Raw genomic sequence first — 13,221 nt, 5'->3', positions numbered from 1 at the left:
CGCAAGAAACAATCGAAAATATAATTATGAAATACTACACAAAATAAATAGATTATAATGAAACTGAAGTGTTAATGAAATAAAATGGAATAAAATAAATAACAATGGTGATAATAAATCAAAGAGGTATATAATGATAAAACCATAAAATTATAAAACACTACATGAGATTGAACAGATGGGTTTTTAGTTTACCTTTAAAAAAGATCAATATTTTCTACTCCTGTCAGACGGGCTTTTAAAATACTTAAAGAACAAAAACAGAAAAATACACACGTAACTGTACAAGACTCAACAACACATATGCATACATTATATGCATACACGAAACTCAACAACAAAGTACATACAAAGCAGCACAACACATAAACAACTCACAAACAAACAAACATACCGTAAAAGTTTCGTTAAACAAGAAGCAGCACTCATGACTACATGACAGGTCCCTCTTTAAACGCTGTGTCAGTTTGAGTTGTTGTTCTAGAAATATCTGGGAGGCACCGAAAAAATCGGTGTGCAGTTAAAACATCATTTCTTGATCTCTAAAATTTAAGTTTTCTCAATTTCTCATTACATTTTGGAAATGACTCGTAATCCCTATATCAAAGGTTTGCTACAATAAGGCGAGTTTAGTATATCAAACGTATGCCGATGATGAAAATTGACTCTAAACATCCTATTTAGTTAATACGCAATTTTCGATAGGTTTTGTATATTTACTGATGGGAAATAAAACTACAGATTGTCAGTTTTTGAAAGGAGATTTGGTTTTCCGTCCCAGGCGGAACTGATTAGCAGGCGTCGCTGTTTCCACACGGACCAGCGTCATTTCCCAGACATGGCAACGTGCACGCGGACCGTGTGGAAAGGTCAGTTGTTTTTGTGAAATTTACCTTTTGTCTAACTGACAGTAATACTATTATAACGTAATAATAATAAGAGAGATGCACATTAGCTCTGTCAGACTTTCTCGCGGCTTTCTTGTGGGACTTAACGGCCGTTACAGCCTGTTAGCTTGTCTGCTGTTCGATTAGCTAACACCGGTGAACGACGAGAGCTAATCGCAAAAATGTGAAATTTTATATTTCCCTCGGTTACTGAGGGATTCCAAACATGACACAGCATGACTTAATATTTTATTTGAATTATTGGGATTCTCAGTTTAATTCGGCATTATTCCAATTAACCAGATATCTCGTAGTTTAATAAAAAGCCCAGTTTTATGATTGATTCATTAGTCGTTACTTAACGTCCTTGAACCAAACATAGCGTGGTGGGCGGTGACGAGCACTAAGCACAAGTTCAATAAGATTACTTTCTGTTGATTTAAAGTGTTTCTTGGTGGATTATATGCATTCCGAATTAAAGACTTGACGGTGATAATCCATTAAAAAGTCGAAGTAATGTTATTTTGAGTATGCACCTTTGTTGATAAGATGGGGCGCGTTTAACTGTCAGATTTCTGAACACAGTTTCTGCTTAAAAATACGTTAGAATAAAAGAAAAGGGAGGATGCGAGGGGCTGCAGAATATGCATGCTTTCTGTAGAGAAAACATCCATAACGTTACTTTAATGTATTCATAACTTCTATACTACTAGAAATGATCAATAAAATAATCAAAGAGTTCATCTTCAGAGCAGTTAAACCCAAACTTTGCACAAATATGAAATCTCTCTGTTTGCTCAGGATCAGCTCCAGCTGTACAATGTCCTCTCTTTTATTATTTAAAGATGACTTGCTTAAATTGTCTTTCAACCTGCACAGCCAGTCAGTGAAGCTGTATTATTTATTTATTTATTTATTTATTTTTACAGATGTACAAGCACATTTAAAAAAAGTGAGTCAGCTTTTCCCAGCACACATCTCCCGGAGGCATCCAGAGATTTATAACATGCTGTTAACAGCAAGATTTAGATTCTCCCAACTGTGAGACTGTGAGATTGGAGAAAAAGTGCTTTTGATGGTAAAACTTTAAAGCAGCACTGGGGGCACAAGTTTCAAATCTGCGAAGCATGTTTTGACTTGCAAATCAGTGAACTCTGTCACACCTTGATAAAACATTATTTAAACAGACAGATTTTTTCTTTTGCAGTCAAATATTAGAAAAATGAGTCCAGTTTCATGCAAATAAGCCAAAACACTGGCTGCAGTGTACTTTAGTCTGGTAGATTACAGCCCTGATGCAAACTGATCTCTTTCTATAGGTAATGAACTAATGTCAAATGTTTTTCCTTATTTCCCGGATCATTCGGAGCACATCTGAAACACCAATCTGATTTAGTTTTGTGAAGATTTACAGCGTCTTTGTACCTCTTTTCATCAGTTTGCATGGCATCCTCTGGTGGAATCTAACTTTACTTCTTGGTGTACTTGCTTCATGCAAAATTAAACATCTCAAGCTCTGTTATGCAGTTTGATGTTGAGTCTCACAGAAGGAGAGAAGGAGCTTCTGTCTGTGTTAAACGGAGGTCACCATTTGTACCCTTTGTCTTTGTTCTCCTTTCATAAACATAAGCTTCTTTTTTTTCTTTTCTCTTGTCTAGTTTTAGCAGGATGTCAGAGGCAGCTGCTGACTGCCGGTGGTCCCGCCTACGCAGGCGTCTCACAGAATACACCGAGGAATATCCCCGTCAGGAGTTTAGCAGCTGTCAAGTGAGTTTACAAGCTTTTTAAACAAAAATGAACTTAAAAGAAGACATTTGTATGACTTTGGAAAATGTTTTTCATAATCATTCTGCTTCACCTGCCCTCAGTTTTTCACATTTACCCCCATAGAGTTGTCCAGCAGAATCAGTTTGTTTGTTGTTTTTCTCTCCTGTCAGGGTACTAAGGAAGGACAAGAAAGAGGACTCAGAGAAGGAGGTGAAGAAGGAGAAGAGGGTCATCGATGACAAAGACAGACACAAGCCTTACGGCAAGACGGCGTGGGCGCCCGTGGACGACGTGTACGTAATGAGGTACTACCCCAGAACCGTATACGACGCAGCGGACGCCATCGACCTGCTCAAGAGCTTCCAGGCGTTGGACTTCACCCCCCACGATCAGCCCGTTTACATCGATCTGAGGCTCGACATGAAGCTGGAGAAAAAGGTAACAAGGTCCAGTAGCTGTTGAGACATTTCGCTCAAAACCACAAATGTCAACCTCATGATGGCGCTAGAGCAAAACTCAGGGGATCACTAAAGTGGGTTGGATTTATCCTCTGGGTTAATATCCGTACAAAAATTGGCGCCAATCAATCTAGTAGATGTCGGGTTAGTTCACAGGAGAAGTGAAACGTTTGACCTGCTGGTGGAACTGGAGGAAGAGTCAGACAATCACCAAACTGATGGAAAATTTCGTTTTTACGCTTCAGTGTGTGACGTCAGATATTGTTCACTCAAACGGAGGCTTTAAGGCAAGAGGCCAACTTTTTAGTCAATCCCAGAAATCCCCAGCTGCTTTTTTTCTCGTTTTTACCATCATCAGAATAGAACACAATGTCCCGATTACCAGCTGTTCACCTGCCAAAGTGTCTCTTAAAGTCTAATTTTAAAAGACTTGGCAGTGTTTTACTTTTTGGGTTATTTTTCCGCTCCGGCTGTTAAACTTCGCCTCCGTAAGTCTTGAGTGTTATTTACAGCGTGGAGCTTTGCAACATGAGCAGTTTTTTTTTTTTTTTAAGGTTAATCAGCTAAAAACAGCGTGACACAGAGGGAATAAAAAACCTCATGAGTTTGTTTCCACATCACAGGACGAGAAGAGCTGCCGCGACGTCCGACACAGTCCGCGTGAGACAGACTCCGTTTTTTACTCTCATCTTTCTGTCTCTGCAGATCTGTGCGGACCTGATGTTCCTGTGCATAATGAATTAGAAACACTCAAGAGAAATGAAAAATGAAAGCAGAATGAATTTAATGCTTGATTATCATAAGTTTATGCTGTGATGGACGTTCCTCTTCTTTTTTTCTTATGTTTTCTCCCAAATCTTTTATTTGCAGCTGATAACTGTAATAATTTAAATCTTATCTTCTCCTCACAGAGAAGAGTTGACCCCTTCGTCAGCACGGTGCACCTACCTCACCCCTTCAAGACACAGATGAACAAAGTTTTAGTTTTTACTGAGGTAAAGACTTTTCTTCTTCTTCCTCCCCCCTCCTTCAGCCTCACTCACTCTTAATTTCATAGCCAATCGACCGCATGCTGTTGATGGATTGTTTTAATATTGTCTGAACATGATTCAGATGCGCAGCAGAAGCACCTTTTCTATTTGTCACCCTGTTTGTCTGTAATAAATGGGCCGTTTGTGTCACAGAGACTTAAAAAGCAGCGTTTGATTAATACTCCTGTCGAGCAGCAGAGGATGTGGGTTGTAACTTCGACACGCACGTTAACGACCGCCGTAATGAATGACGCCGGCACGGCCTGACAGACTTTGACACGCCCGAATCAGATTTAAATGTGTAACGGCGTCTCTGTTCTCTCGCCGCAGGATGCTAATCAAGCTAAAATCGCCCAGGAGAACGGAGCTGCGTTCGCTGGAGGAGCAGAGCTCATACAGCCGGTGAGTCGCTTCAACAGGTACATCACAACAGTTCAGATCAATATTCTCACTTATTGTCTTTCACAGTCATTATAAACTTATATTATGTTATTTTCTACAAAAAATATGTAATGATTCCAAGCAAATTGCAAATTGGAATTCATTAAATTAAATTAAAGCTGCTTTAATCAATATTTCTATATTAACAATGGATTAAATGACTCTATGGTTCCCCTCCACCTTACAGCATCTTTCAACGATGAGTTGATTAGTCGACCGACAGAAAATTAATTGGTGAATATTTTATAATCAGTTGGTCGTTTCGGTCATTTTTTAAGCAAAAATGCCAAATATTTGATGTCTCAAGCTTCTCAAATGTGACAATTTGTTGTTTTTCCTGTTGTCGTATTTGACAGTTCATTAAATATCTTAACATTTTGGAAAGTTAGACTGAAACTGAGAGATTATAAACACCATTTTTTTCATAGTCTAAACAATTAATTGAGAAAATAATCGTCAGTCGCAGCCTTACTCTCACCACTCTCATCTATCTTATTTCCAGCAGCAGCAGCAGGAGGCTGATTACAGCTTTAAAAAACCCCACAGTACGCAACCTGTCGAGCACCAAACGGCACACAAAGTTAAACGCTAGTTAGTGAAGTAAGAGGAACATTTAGCAGCTAAGGAGCCAGATATGTTTCTCCAGAGGTGGTGGAGACCAAAACGGAGCTCAAAGAAGAGTGAATATCGGATAAAACTCTACTGGGATGATCCTGTTGCTCTGTGTCTGCTGGCCATGTAAAATATATTAGAAAAATATATTCTTGTTAATGTCATGATATTGTTTTCAGCCTTATTGCTCAGGCCTGTTTCCCTCGTGATTACTGATATTAAGGGAAAATCTGTTTTAGTCATTTTTTAACTATATTTGCTGGTTGCAGCTTCTCAAATGTGAAAGTTTGAAGCTTTTTCTATGTCATACATGACTGAATGAACATGTTTGGATTTTAGACCGTTGATCAGACAAAACAAAACATGAGAAGATGTTGCCATCAATAGATAAAACAGTTAATTGAAACATTAATCAGAAGATTAATTGATGATAAATAGTCGCCAGTTGCAGCCATATTTCCTTCTGTATGTTTTGAGTCATCCTAATTTAATCCGGTCTGATTTTATTCCAGATCCTAGATGATGAGATTTCAGCAGACTTCTACGTAGCAGCGCCCGATATGCTGCCTAAACTCACACCACTGAAAAACAAACTGAGGAAGAAGTTTCCCAAGAGCAAGAGAGGTGAGCCGAAGAGTCAGAGCAGAGTCGCCAGACGGACTGTCGAAGCCGCTGTGGATTTATAATCTATGTTTTCATTTCTCTGTCGACACTCAGGCTCAGTCGGCGTCAACATTCCCAAGATGCTGGAGTTGTTTAAGACGGGTCACGAGTACCTGGTGGAGAACGACTGCTACGTCAGGACCCAGATCGCAACGGTACGTCATAACAAACCGGTACCAGAGCCGCAGCTGAGGTGTGATTATTAGAGCATCGATGTCTGAGTATGAGTTTATATTTCCAACAAGAAGCTGTCACATCATCTGTAAAATGTCAGAAAACAGTGAAAGATGTTGATCACTGTTGTTCACCGAAGCCCAAGACGACGTCTTCAAATGTCGTCTTTTGTCACAATCCAAAGATATTCAATGTACTCTCATAGAAGTCTTAAAAAAGCAGAAAATACTCACATTGAAGAAGCTGGAATCTCAAAACGATTAATCGATTATGAAAATATTTGGCAACTAATCTATTAATTGACTAATCGTTGCAGCTCTATATCTGTATGATGATGAAATGCAGAAAACAATAAATCACATTGAAAAGGGAAAACTAAGATGCAGTTTTCAGGACTAAAACCAGTCAAACATTGTTTATTGTGTATTTAAGTTCCCATGTTGAAAATGCAACATCATGACTTTGATTTGAAGGAAACGTATCATAACTTCAGTGTATTTACACAAACAGCAAAATCTGGAGAAACTTCAGATTAAAAAACTAAATTCTATCGTATGAAATACATTTTTAGTGTTACAGTAGATTTTATTTCATGCTGTTTTTGTTTTTTTTTTCTCACTACAGCTCGACTTCTCAAAGGAACACATCTTCGCCAACCTGCAGACTATCCTGATGGATGTTTGCTCCCATCGGCCGGCTAACACAGGTACGTTCACCACAAATCACAAGAGGAAAATATCTGATCACACTTTAAGCTCCTCTTAAACTCCAAAATACCTTCTTTAACTGTCTCAGCAGTTCTTCAGTATAGAATATCTTATTGTTGAGCTTTTTAATTGTGCCAGCTTTTGTCTGCTTGCTGGTTTTAATCTCCCTCACTGGTTCAGTTAACAGCGCTGTCAGCGCAGGTGATTTTTTTTCAGTTAGCCGATGCATCTCTTCAGTCTTTAATTGTTCTTTTCTCTAAAATGAGAGAGAAGGCAGAACAGTCTCCTTTCCTGTGGTGACTCGACCACATTCAGACTGGATCAGTGGACAGAAGAGGGCTTCACGTCGGTCCAGATGTGGAGGGTTTTAACATTCTGCACACAGTGGAGTGGACCAAAACGTTTGACTGAAAAAACAACACATGCTCTTATCTAAATGTGCCTGATAAGAATGAATTAAATTATTTTGAGCTGAAACAATTAACCGATTAGTCAATTGACAGAGAATAAATCAGCAACAGTGTAATAATTTGCATATTTCCAGGTCTGTATTTCTATTCTGGGGCTCTACTGGAATATCTTTGCATGATTATCATCATTATCTTGCCCTTCAGTTCAGCCTCTGTCTGAAACAGGCTGTTCTAGCTCTCGTCTCTCGTCTCTTTTCCTTTTGTCCTTCAAACACTGAATGAAAACAACCTCAGTCCTGCAGGCAGTCGCTGCTCCTCCAGCGCTGATGTGAACTAAAGCAGAGCGAGCAGCTTCTTCATCTCTGATCTTCTCTGTACATTTACTTCACTGTAAGTTGTGGCAATAAGATGCAGAGCGTAATCATCAGCTAATGGAACCTCGTTAGACTGTGGCGCTTAAATGATCTAAAAAAATAATTGATTCTGAGCTTCGCTAAATAAAATGTCGTTAACATTAACGCCTCCGCCGTTCTGGAGTAATCTGCAGAGCTTTCAGAAACACTGACTGAAGACGCTTTAAAACCAGCGGCCCTTTGTGACCTGAAGCTTCTCGTATCAACCTCTCTCTCTGTCTCTCTCGATGACCTTATTACCAAAACAGCATTCGTCTCCTCCGCAGACCACTGAAGAATGTTTTTCTTATTAGATGTTCAACTCTCATCAAGTCTTACGACACCTCTGAACTGTTTGAAGGCCATTTTCACACCGGGTTCATCAGTCTGGGATCATCTTTTAGACTTCCTCCTCTCAACTAACTGCAGCAGTTTCCAGAAAACAAGATCAGTGCAGGATTTATGTGCGCTTCAGTGCAAACAGAACTACATGAAACATCGTCCAGTATCACGTTGGCCTCATATGTTATTCTCTTCTCGTTCATCAGTGACACGTGTTTTCTCGCAGCGTAAAAAAATCACAAGAAATGTTTTCATTACATGCACTCTTTTAATTTCATTACTGTGAGGGTGCAGGGTGCTGGATTTGCTCCTTTGTGTGATTCATGTGGGCAGATTTAAACCCAGCAATCATACTCAGACCAAAATAACCACACACAGACCCTTCAGAGGAAGTGGTCTCGGTCTGGTCATGATCGAAATGTGGATTGGTTTGTTTGTAGCAGGAATGTAATCTCGATCTGAGCCAACTTCAAGGTGTATTTTGCCGTCTTGACATTCAGGCAGATTGGACTTTTTTACCGGTTCTCGTCCCAGACACGTCTTAGGTGGCTTTTTGGATCGCTTTAATTTTGTTTTATGTGAAAAGAAACCAAACTAAGTGGAAAACTTAACAAGTTCACCAAATTATCCACTGATTCAGACCAGAGCAAAGCAACTGTACTGTAGCTTTGAAAAAAGGTCACTCAGGTCCAGTTACTTGATGTGCATCCAGGTTTGGAAAAAATGTTAATTTTGCCAATTTTTTTTGGCAAATTGCTTCCAGAAGCAAAGTAAAAATCTGGTGCATGATCTCATCCGCTGGCAACTGTGAGCTCTAATACTGGTTCTGTTTTTCATTTCCAAAGAAGCACAAAGTTGAGCTTATATGCATCAGAAAAAAAGTGCTGGTTAAGCTTTTCCATGTGACATAAACAGCAGTGGCCAACAGTGAATGAGTGAATGAATGAATGAGTGATTCTTGTCTCTGCTTACACTGCTGGACTTTTATCTACATGCTCTGGTTCCATTTTAATTCGACCATCAGAACCTAAATATAATCAAAATAAAAGATATAAAAACCAGAAAACACACAGGAAGTTTACTCCTCCTCTGAGGCTACAACATCCATAACTGTTATTTGATTAATATCAATAATGAATAATTATAGCTGTTTGTTTTTACTCACTGTTGAATGAGCCTGATCTTGCTTCTCTTGGTGTTGATGGTTCGATGACGACGGCTTAGAAACTAACATAGATGAAGTGAAACTCAAAATAAAAGCCAATATGAAATAAAATGATTTTCTGTCACGTACAATCAAAGCGAAACTATTACTGGATCAGTTACTGGCCAGAAACACCTCCTTTTATTCTCAGGCCTGTTGGTGCTTTGACATCATAATAATAATAATACATCAAACTCATATATTCAAGATACTCAGAGACACTTTACAAAGGAAGCAACAAAACAAAAAGAAATAACATCCATGAGTAAAGTGAACGTATTAGAAGGGAGGAGAAGACTGTTTGTTAGAGATTATAAGCAGTTTTACTTGAAAGTGGAGGAAGAGTCTCTGATGTTTAGAGGGAGACATACGTCAACAACAAACATAAATGACTCCAGCAGGAATGTTTAATCTGAAAGTAAATATGCAGGTATAAGCAATCACAGAATACATTTTTCATGTTTTTTTTTAAGTGCTATGAGAAAATATGAAAAATGTCCATCTGTTCATGTTAAGATATCCATTGAAACTACTGGATCCACACCAAAAAAAACTAATCACTTGTTTCTTGGCTTCTGTGCTTAACTTTCCACCCACTTTGATTTACAAATGGTTCAGGTTGATGTCATACTAATTATACTAATTACCAAACAAACAAACCGAGAACAAAACTTTCTTTGCAGATAGATAATTGAAGTTTTTCACAGCCAGCAGTAGGTGTGTGACTGCACTCACAGTGGATACTTTGTGTCGAGTGTCGTTTCAGCGCGGATGATTCCTGCGGGTTAACGCTCTGCAGATACTGTAGCTGAGTGAAACGTCTCACTCGGCGCCTCGTTCCGGCTCTGTAATTTTCAGCATTCGGTGATGAAGGCGGCACGTCGAGCTGAGCCGAGCCGTGCCGTGCCGAGCCAACTGGGTGATTCAGCGGAGAGAGAGCCCTCTGAGAGTTTGTGCCAGCAAACATTACGCAGCGGTTCACCTCCCCGACAAGAGGCGCACAAGGGACTCTGAGCAGAATTTAATTACCTCTGCGCCCAAAAGTCAGGGATCAGATGATGTGAAGATCTGGAATACTTACTGTTAACTCGAATTAACCGGCGTGAAGAGCTGAGAAGGTTTTTCTTCATTTCCATTAACGCATCTTAAAGAGTCATTTGGACAGAAGCTAATGGCTGCAGCGTGGGAACAAACTGCACAGATAAACGCTTAAAACTGAGCGGAAAACGCAACGTGTGGGTGAGGGATTGAAACCCCCAAAGGGGTTTATGGGAATTATTCATGACAAAAGCACCGACCATATGCTGATAAAGACCTGAATGCAGAAATAAAGGGGGGACAACAGGGGGAAAAGATGCTGAAATAACTAATTCATAACTAAGTTAAAAGTAAATACGTGAGAGAAATAAAAGACTGCAGGGAATTTGAGTACTTGCATATTTTCAAATGAGCTGTTAAACATAATCTCATGCAAACAGATGCTCAGTCTGATATGTAAAAGTTTTTAGACTCTTTGTTTTTTTTATTTTCTGCTGTGTTATCCGGGGAGACTTGTTGTTTTATGTCCTAAATAACTTCTCATAACATATTTTTATAGTCATGTTTCAATTGAACTGGTCCCTGGGTGGATTTACTCAGGTTTACCAGGATTATAATGACCAAATATCAGATATTAAAAGTGGATGCTGTTACAGAAAAACTACAAGTAACTTTCTGTCTTTGTTTATTTGTCATTTTTGATTTGAAATATTCAGTGTTTTTGTTTGAATAGGTTGATTTAATTCTTTCTTTCTCTTGTAGTAATGTAGTGTCCTGGTCGACTAGTCGATTAGTTGGTCGATATGCTCTCGTCCGACCAAATTCTCATTGGTCAAATAATCTCCGTGTTATTTTCATAAGGAGAAAAGTGCGACATTAACAGCCTTCCTGGATTAATCCATTATTTCCTGCGGCGGGAGGGACAGACTAACAAATTACCTGTGAAAACGGGGTGTATTCAAAACACCCCCGGTGTTTCCACAACTTTGAACTCGCCCAACCTAATGGAGACTGCTGGGTCTAACTGTACTCAACGTTTACAGAACGTACTGAACGTTTACTGATTCAGTGTTTCTCCTATAATTACAACAACAAGAACTCCTGCCAGACCAAAAAAATATCTTTTAATGTCAAAAATAACACCAAATATCCATTGATTCAGAAATCAATAGTGTTTGGGTGTGTCTGTGCAGCGCTGTTCCGGTACGTGAGTCAACCTCTGTGTCGTTACCAAGGAAACTGTTGGTAGCGTAACTCCGTTAAGGAATACGGCATTACGTAGTACGTTTGCGTGGTGAGCGGGAAAGAGTGAGCGGCAGGAAAGTGACGGAAAGCAGAGGAAAAGGTTAGCAGTAAGTTGTCAGTCTGGCAGTAAATGTACAGTTCAGACTCCAGTGTGTAACAGTTAATAAATGCTAATAAGTCAAGTCTGTTGTTTCCCCCAAGTGCTGGAAAAGTGAAGGGGGTTAGCTCCAAAGTTAGCAACAATGGGTTAGCCTAACCGACGCGGAGAAATATGTGACTGCGGAGTTCACTGTGCACTCTCTCCCGTTACAGCCGATCATCCTAACTTTCTTTTGTGACCAAATTTTTATTGGATTATTATTTATTGGATTTTTCCTCTTGGAGCGGAATGGACAGACATGTGATTATTTTATTTGTCCGTAGTTACATAAGAATAGAAAAATAAATGAATAAATAGATGGAACAAAATAATAAACAAACATGAGCATACAAGTATGGACATGTACATGTTTGTAATGTACATCCATTATTAGGAACACCTGTGCAATCGAATGTAATCCAATACAACAGTTATACCATAAATTCTACATTTATGAAGTTTATACATTTTCAGTTTTTGTTGTCAGAAAGGTGATAATTCTACTTTATGTTTATTATTATTGAGGTCGTTAGGGGTGGTTGTGGTGTAGTGGAGTTAATTATATTGAAAAATGTTCCTAACATTTTGTCCACCCCATTAACATACACGAGGGGAGCAAAATATCATAAACACATTTTCAATATAAAGCTCTGAAACAGCCGAATAAACAATTATAATGAAGATAATTCTCGCTTAATTAAAACCGCTGTTCAGTGTGTTATTAAGGAAATGTGCATGAATGTAAAGATTTGAGTGTTTGTCGTTTTTATGAAATGAGCAGTTTGGGGGGGGGTTTGGGCTGCTGATCAGACTTTAAAGAAAACTAAAGGCTCTGATAACTTGTGATTTGTTATTATTTGTGACATTTTACAGACTGAACCATTAATCAAAAAAGTTTAATCAGCAGTGATCAATAGCCATCAAAAAATTGTAGCTCAGTTCACAATTATTACCAAAACCAAGTTCTATACGTTCTATTTTTATTCCATTTCTTCTAGTCTAATAAACTCTTCTTTAACTGTTTTGAAAAGTGTTAAGTAAGATGTTTTTATCCACATCCAGCTTCTCACCTCACACCTTCCTCCTCACCAGATCAAAAACAAGCCTGCACATAACGAATATTTACTGTCGTCGGTTTGTGGATGATTGAAGTGTGAAGATGTCACCTAAATGTTTTTTATCTGGATGTTAATGATGACTCTTTTCCTCCCTTCAGGCCCTTTCATCGAGCGAGCGATCATCGCCAGTCAGACCAGTGAAGCTCTTTGGTTCAAGAGCGAAGACGTTTTACCAAAACCAGCAGAGAAGGAGGAAGAATGACCTGTTTCACATTGTATATATTCACTGTACTGAATAAAGTATTTGTTCTGAGTTTGGTTTCTGAGTTAATGTTGTTCAGAAGAATCCAGGAGAGTAAAAGGAGAATTCGACATATAAGGTGACTCACTCACAGCCCATAAATCAGTTGCTACTGTTGTTTTACAAAACATCTGTAGGTCCATAAAAAGGTCCATAAAAGTTATAAAAAGGTTGATTCCCTGAAATAGCGGCGCTACATCAGGAGCAGGTTTAGCAGCACACTTTGTTTAATAAATGAAATCATTACAGTTTGACCTCATGACCTTTTTTTCTGTTCATGTTAAGTTCTATAAACCCTGTTTGGTCAAAAAATATCCTGATTTTGACACTTTCTTTGACAATTATTTGTCAA

At 38.8% G+C, this 13,221-nt stretch overlaps 1 protein-coding gene across 1 annotated transcript; it reads left to right on the top strand.

The window, feature by feature from the left end:
• Window positions 1-733: 733 nt before the first annotated feature.
• mrpl1 (mitochondrial ribosomal protein L1) lies at window positions 734-12,881 on the top strand (the record flags this gene model as incomplete). Its single annotated transcript, XM_044336114.1, has 9 exons — window positions 734-869; window positions 2,546-2,654; window positions 2,825-3,092; window positions 4,024-4,107; window positions 4,474-4,545; window positions 5,709-5,820; window positions 5,914-6,014; window positions 6,658-6,739; window positions 12,727-12,881. Coding segments are annotated over 9 exons (1,068 nt in total), but the record flags the coding sequence as incomplete, so codon positions are not given.
• Window positions 12,882-13,221: the final 340 nt, after the last annotated feature.

The sequence above is a fragment of the Thunnus albacares genome, chromosome 2 (assembly GCF_914725855.1).
Source record: "Thunnus albacares chromosome 2, fThuAlb1.1, whole genome shotgun sequence".
Lineage (NCBI taxonomy): Eukaryota > Metazoa > Chordata > Actinopteri > Scombriformes > Scombridae > Thunnus > Thunnus albacares.
This window is presented reverse-complemented; position numbering and strand designations above follow the sequence as displayed.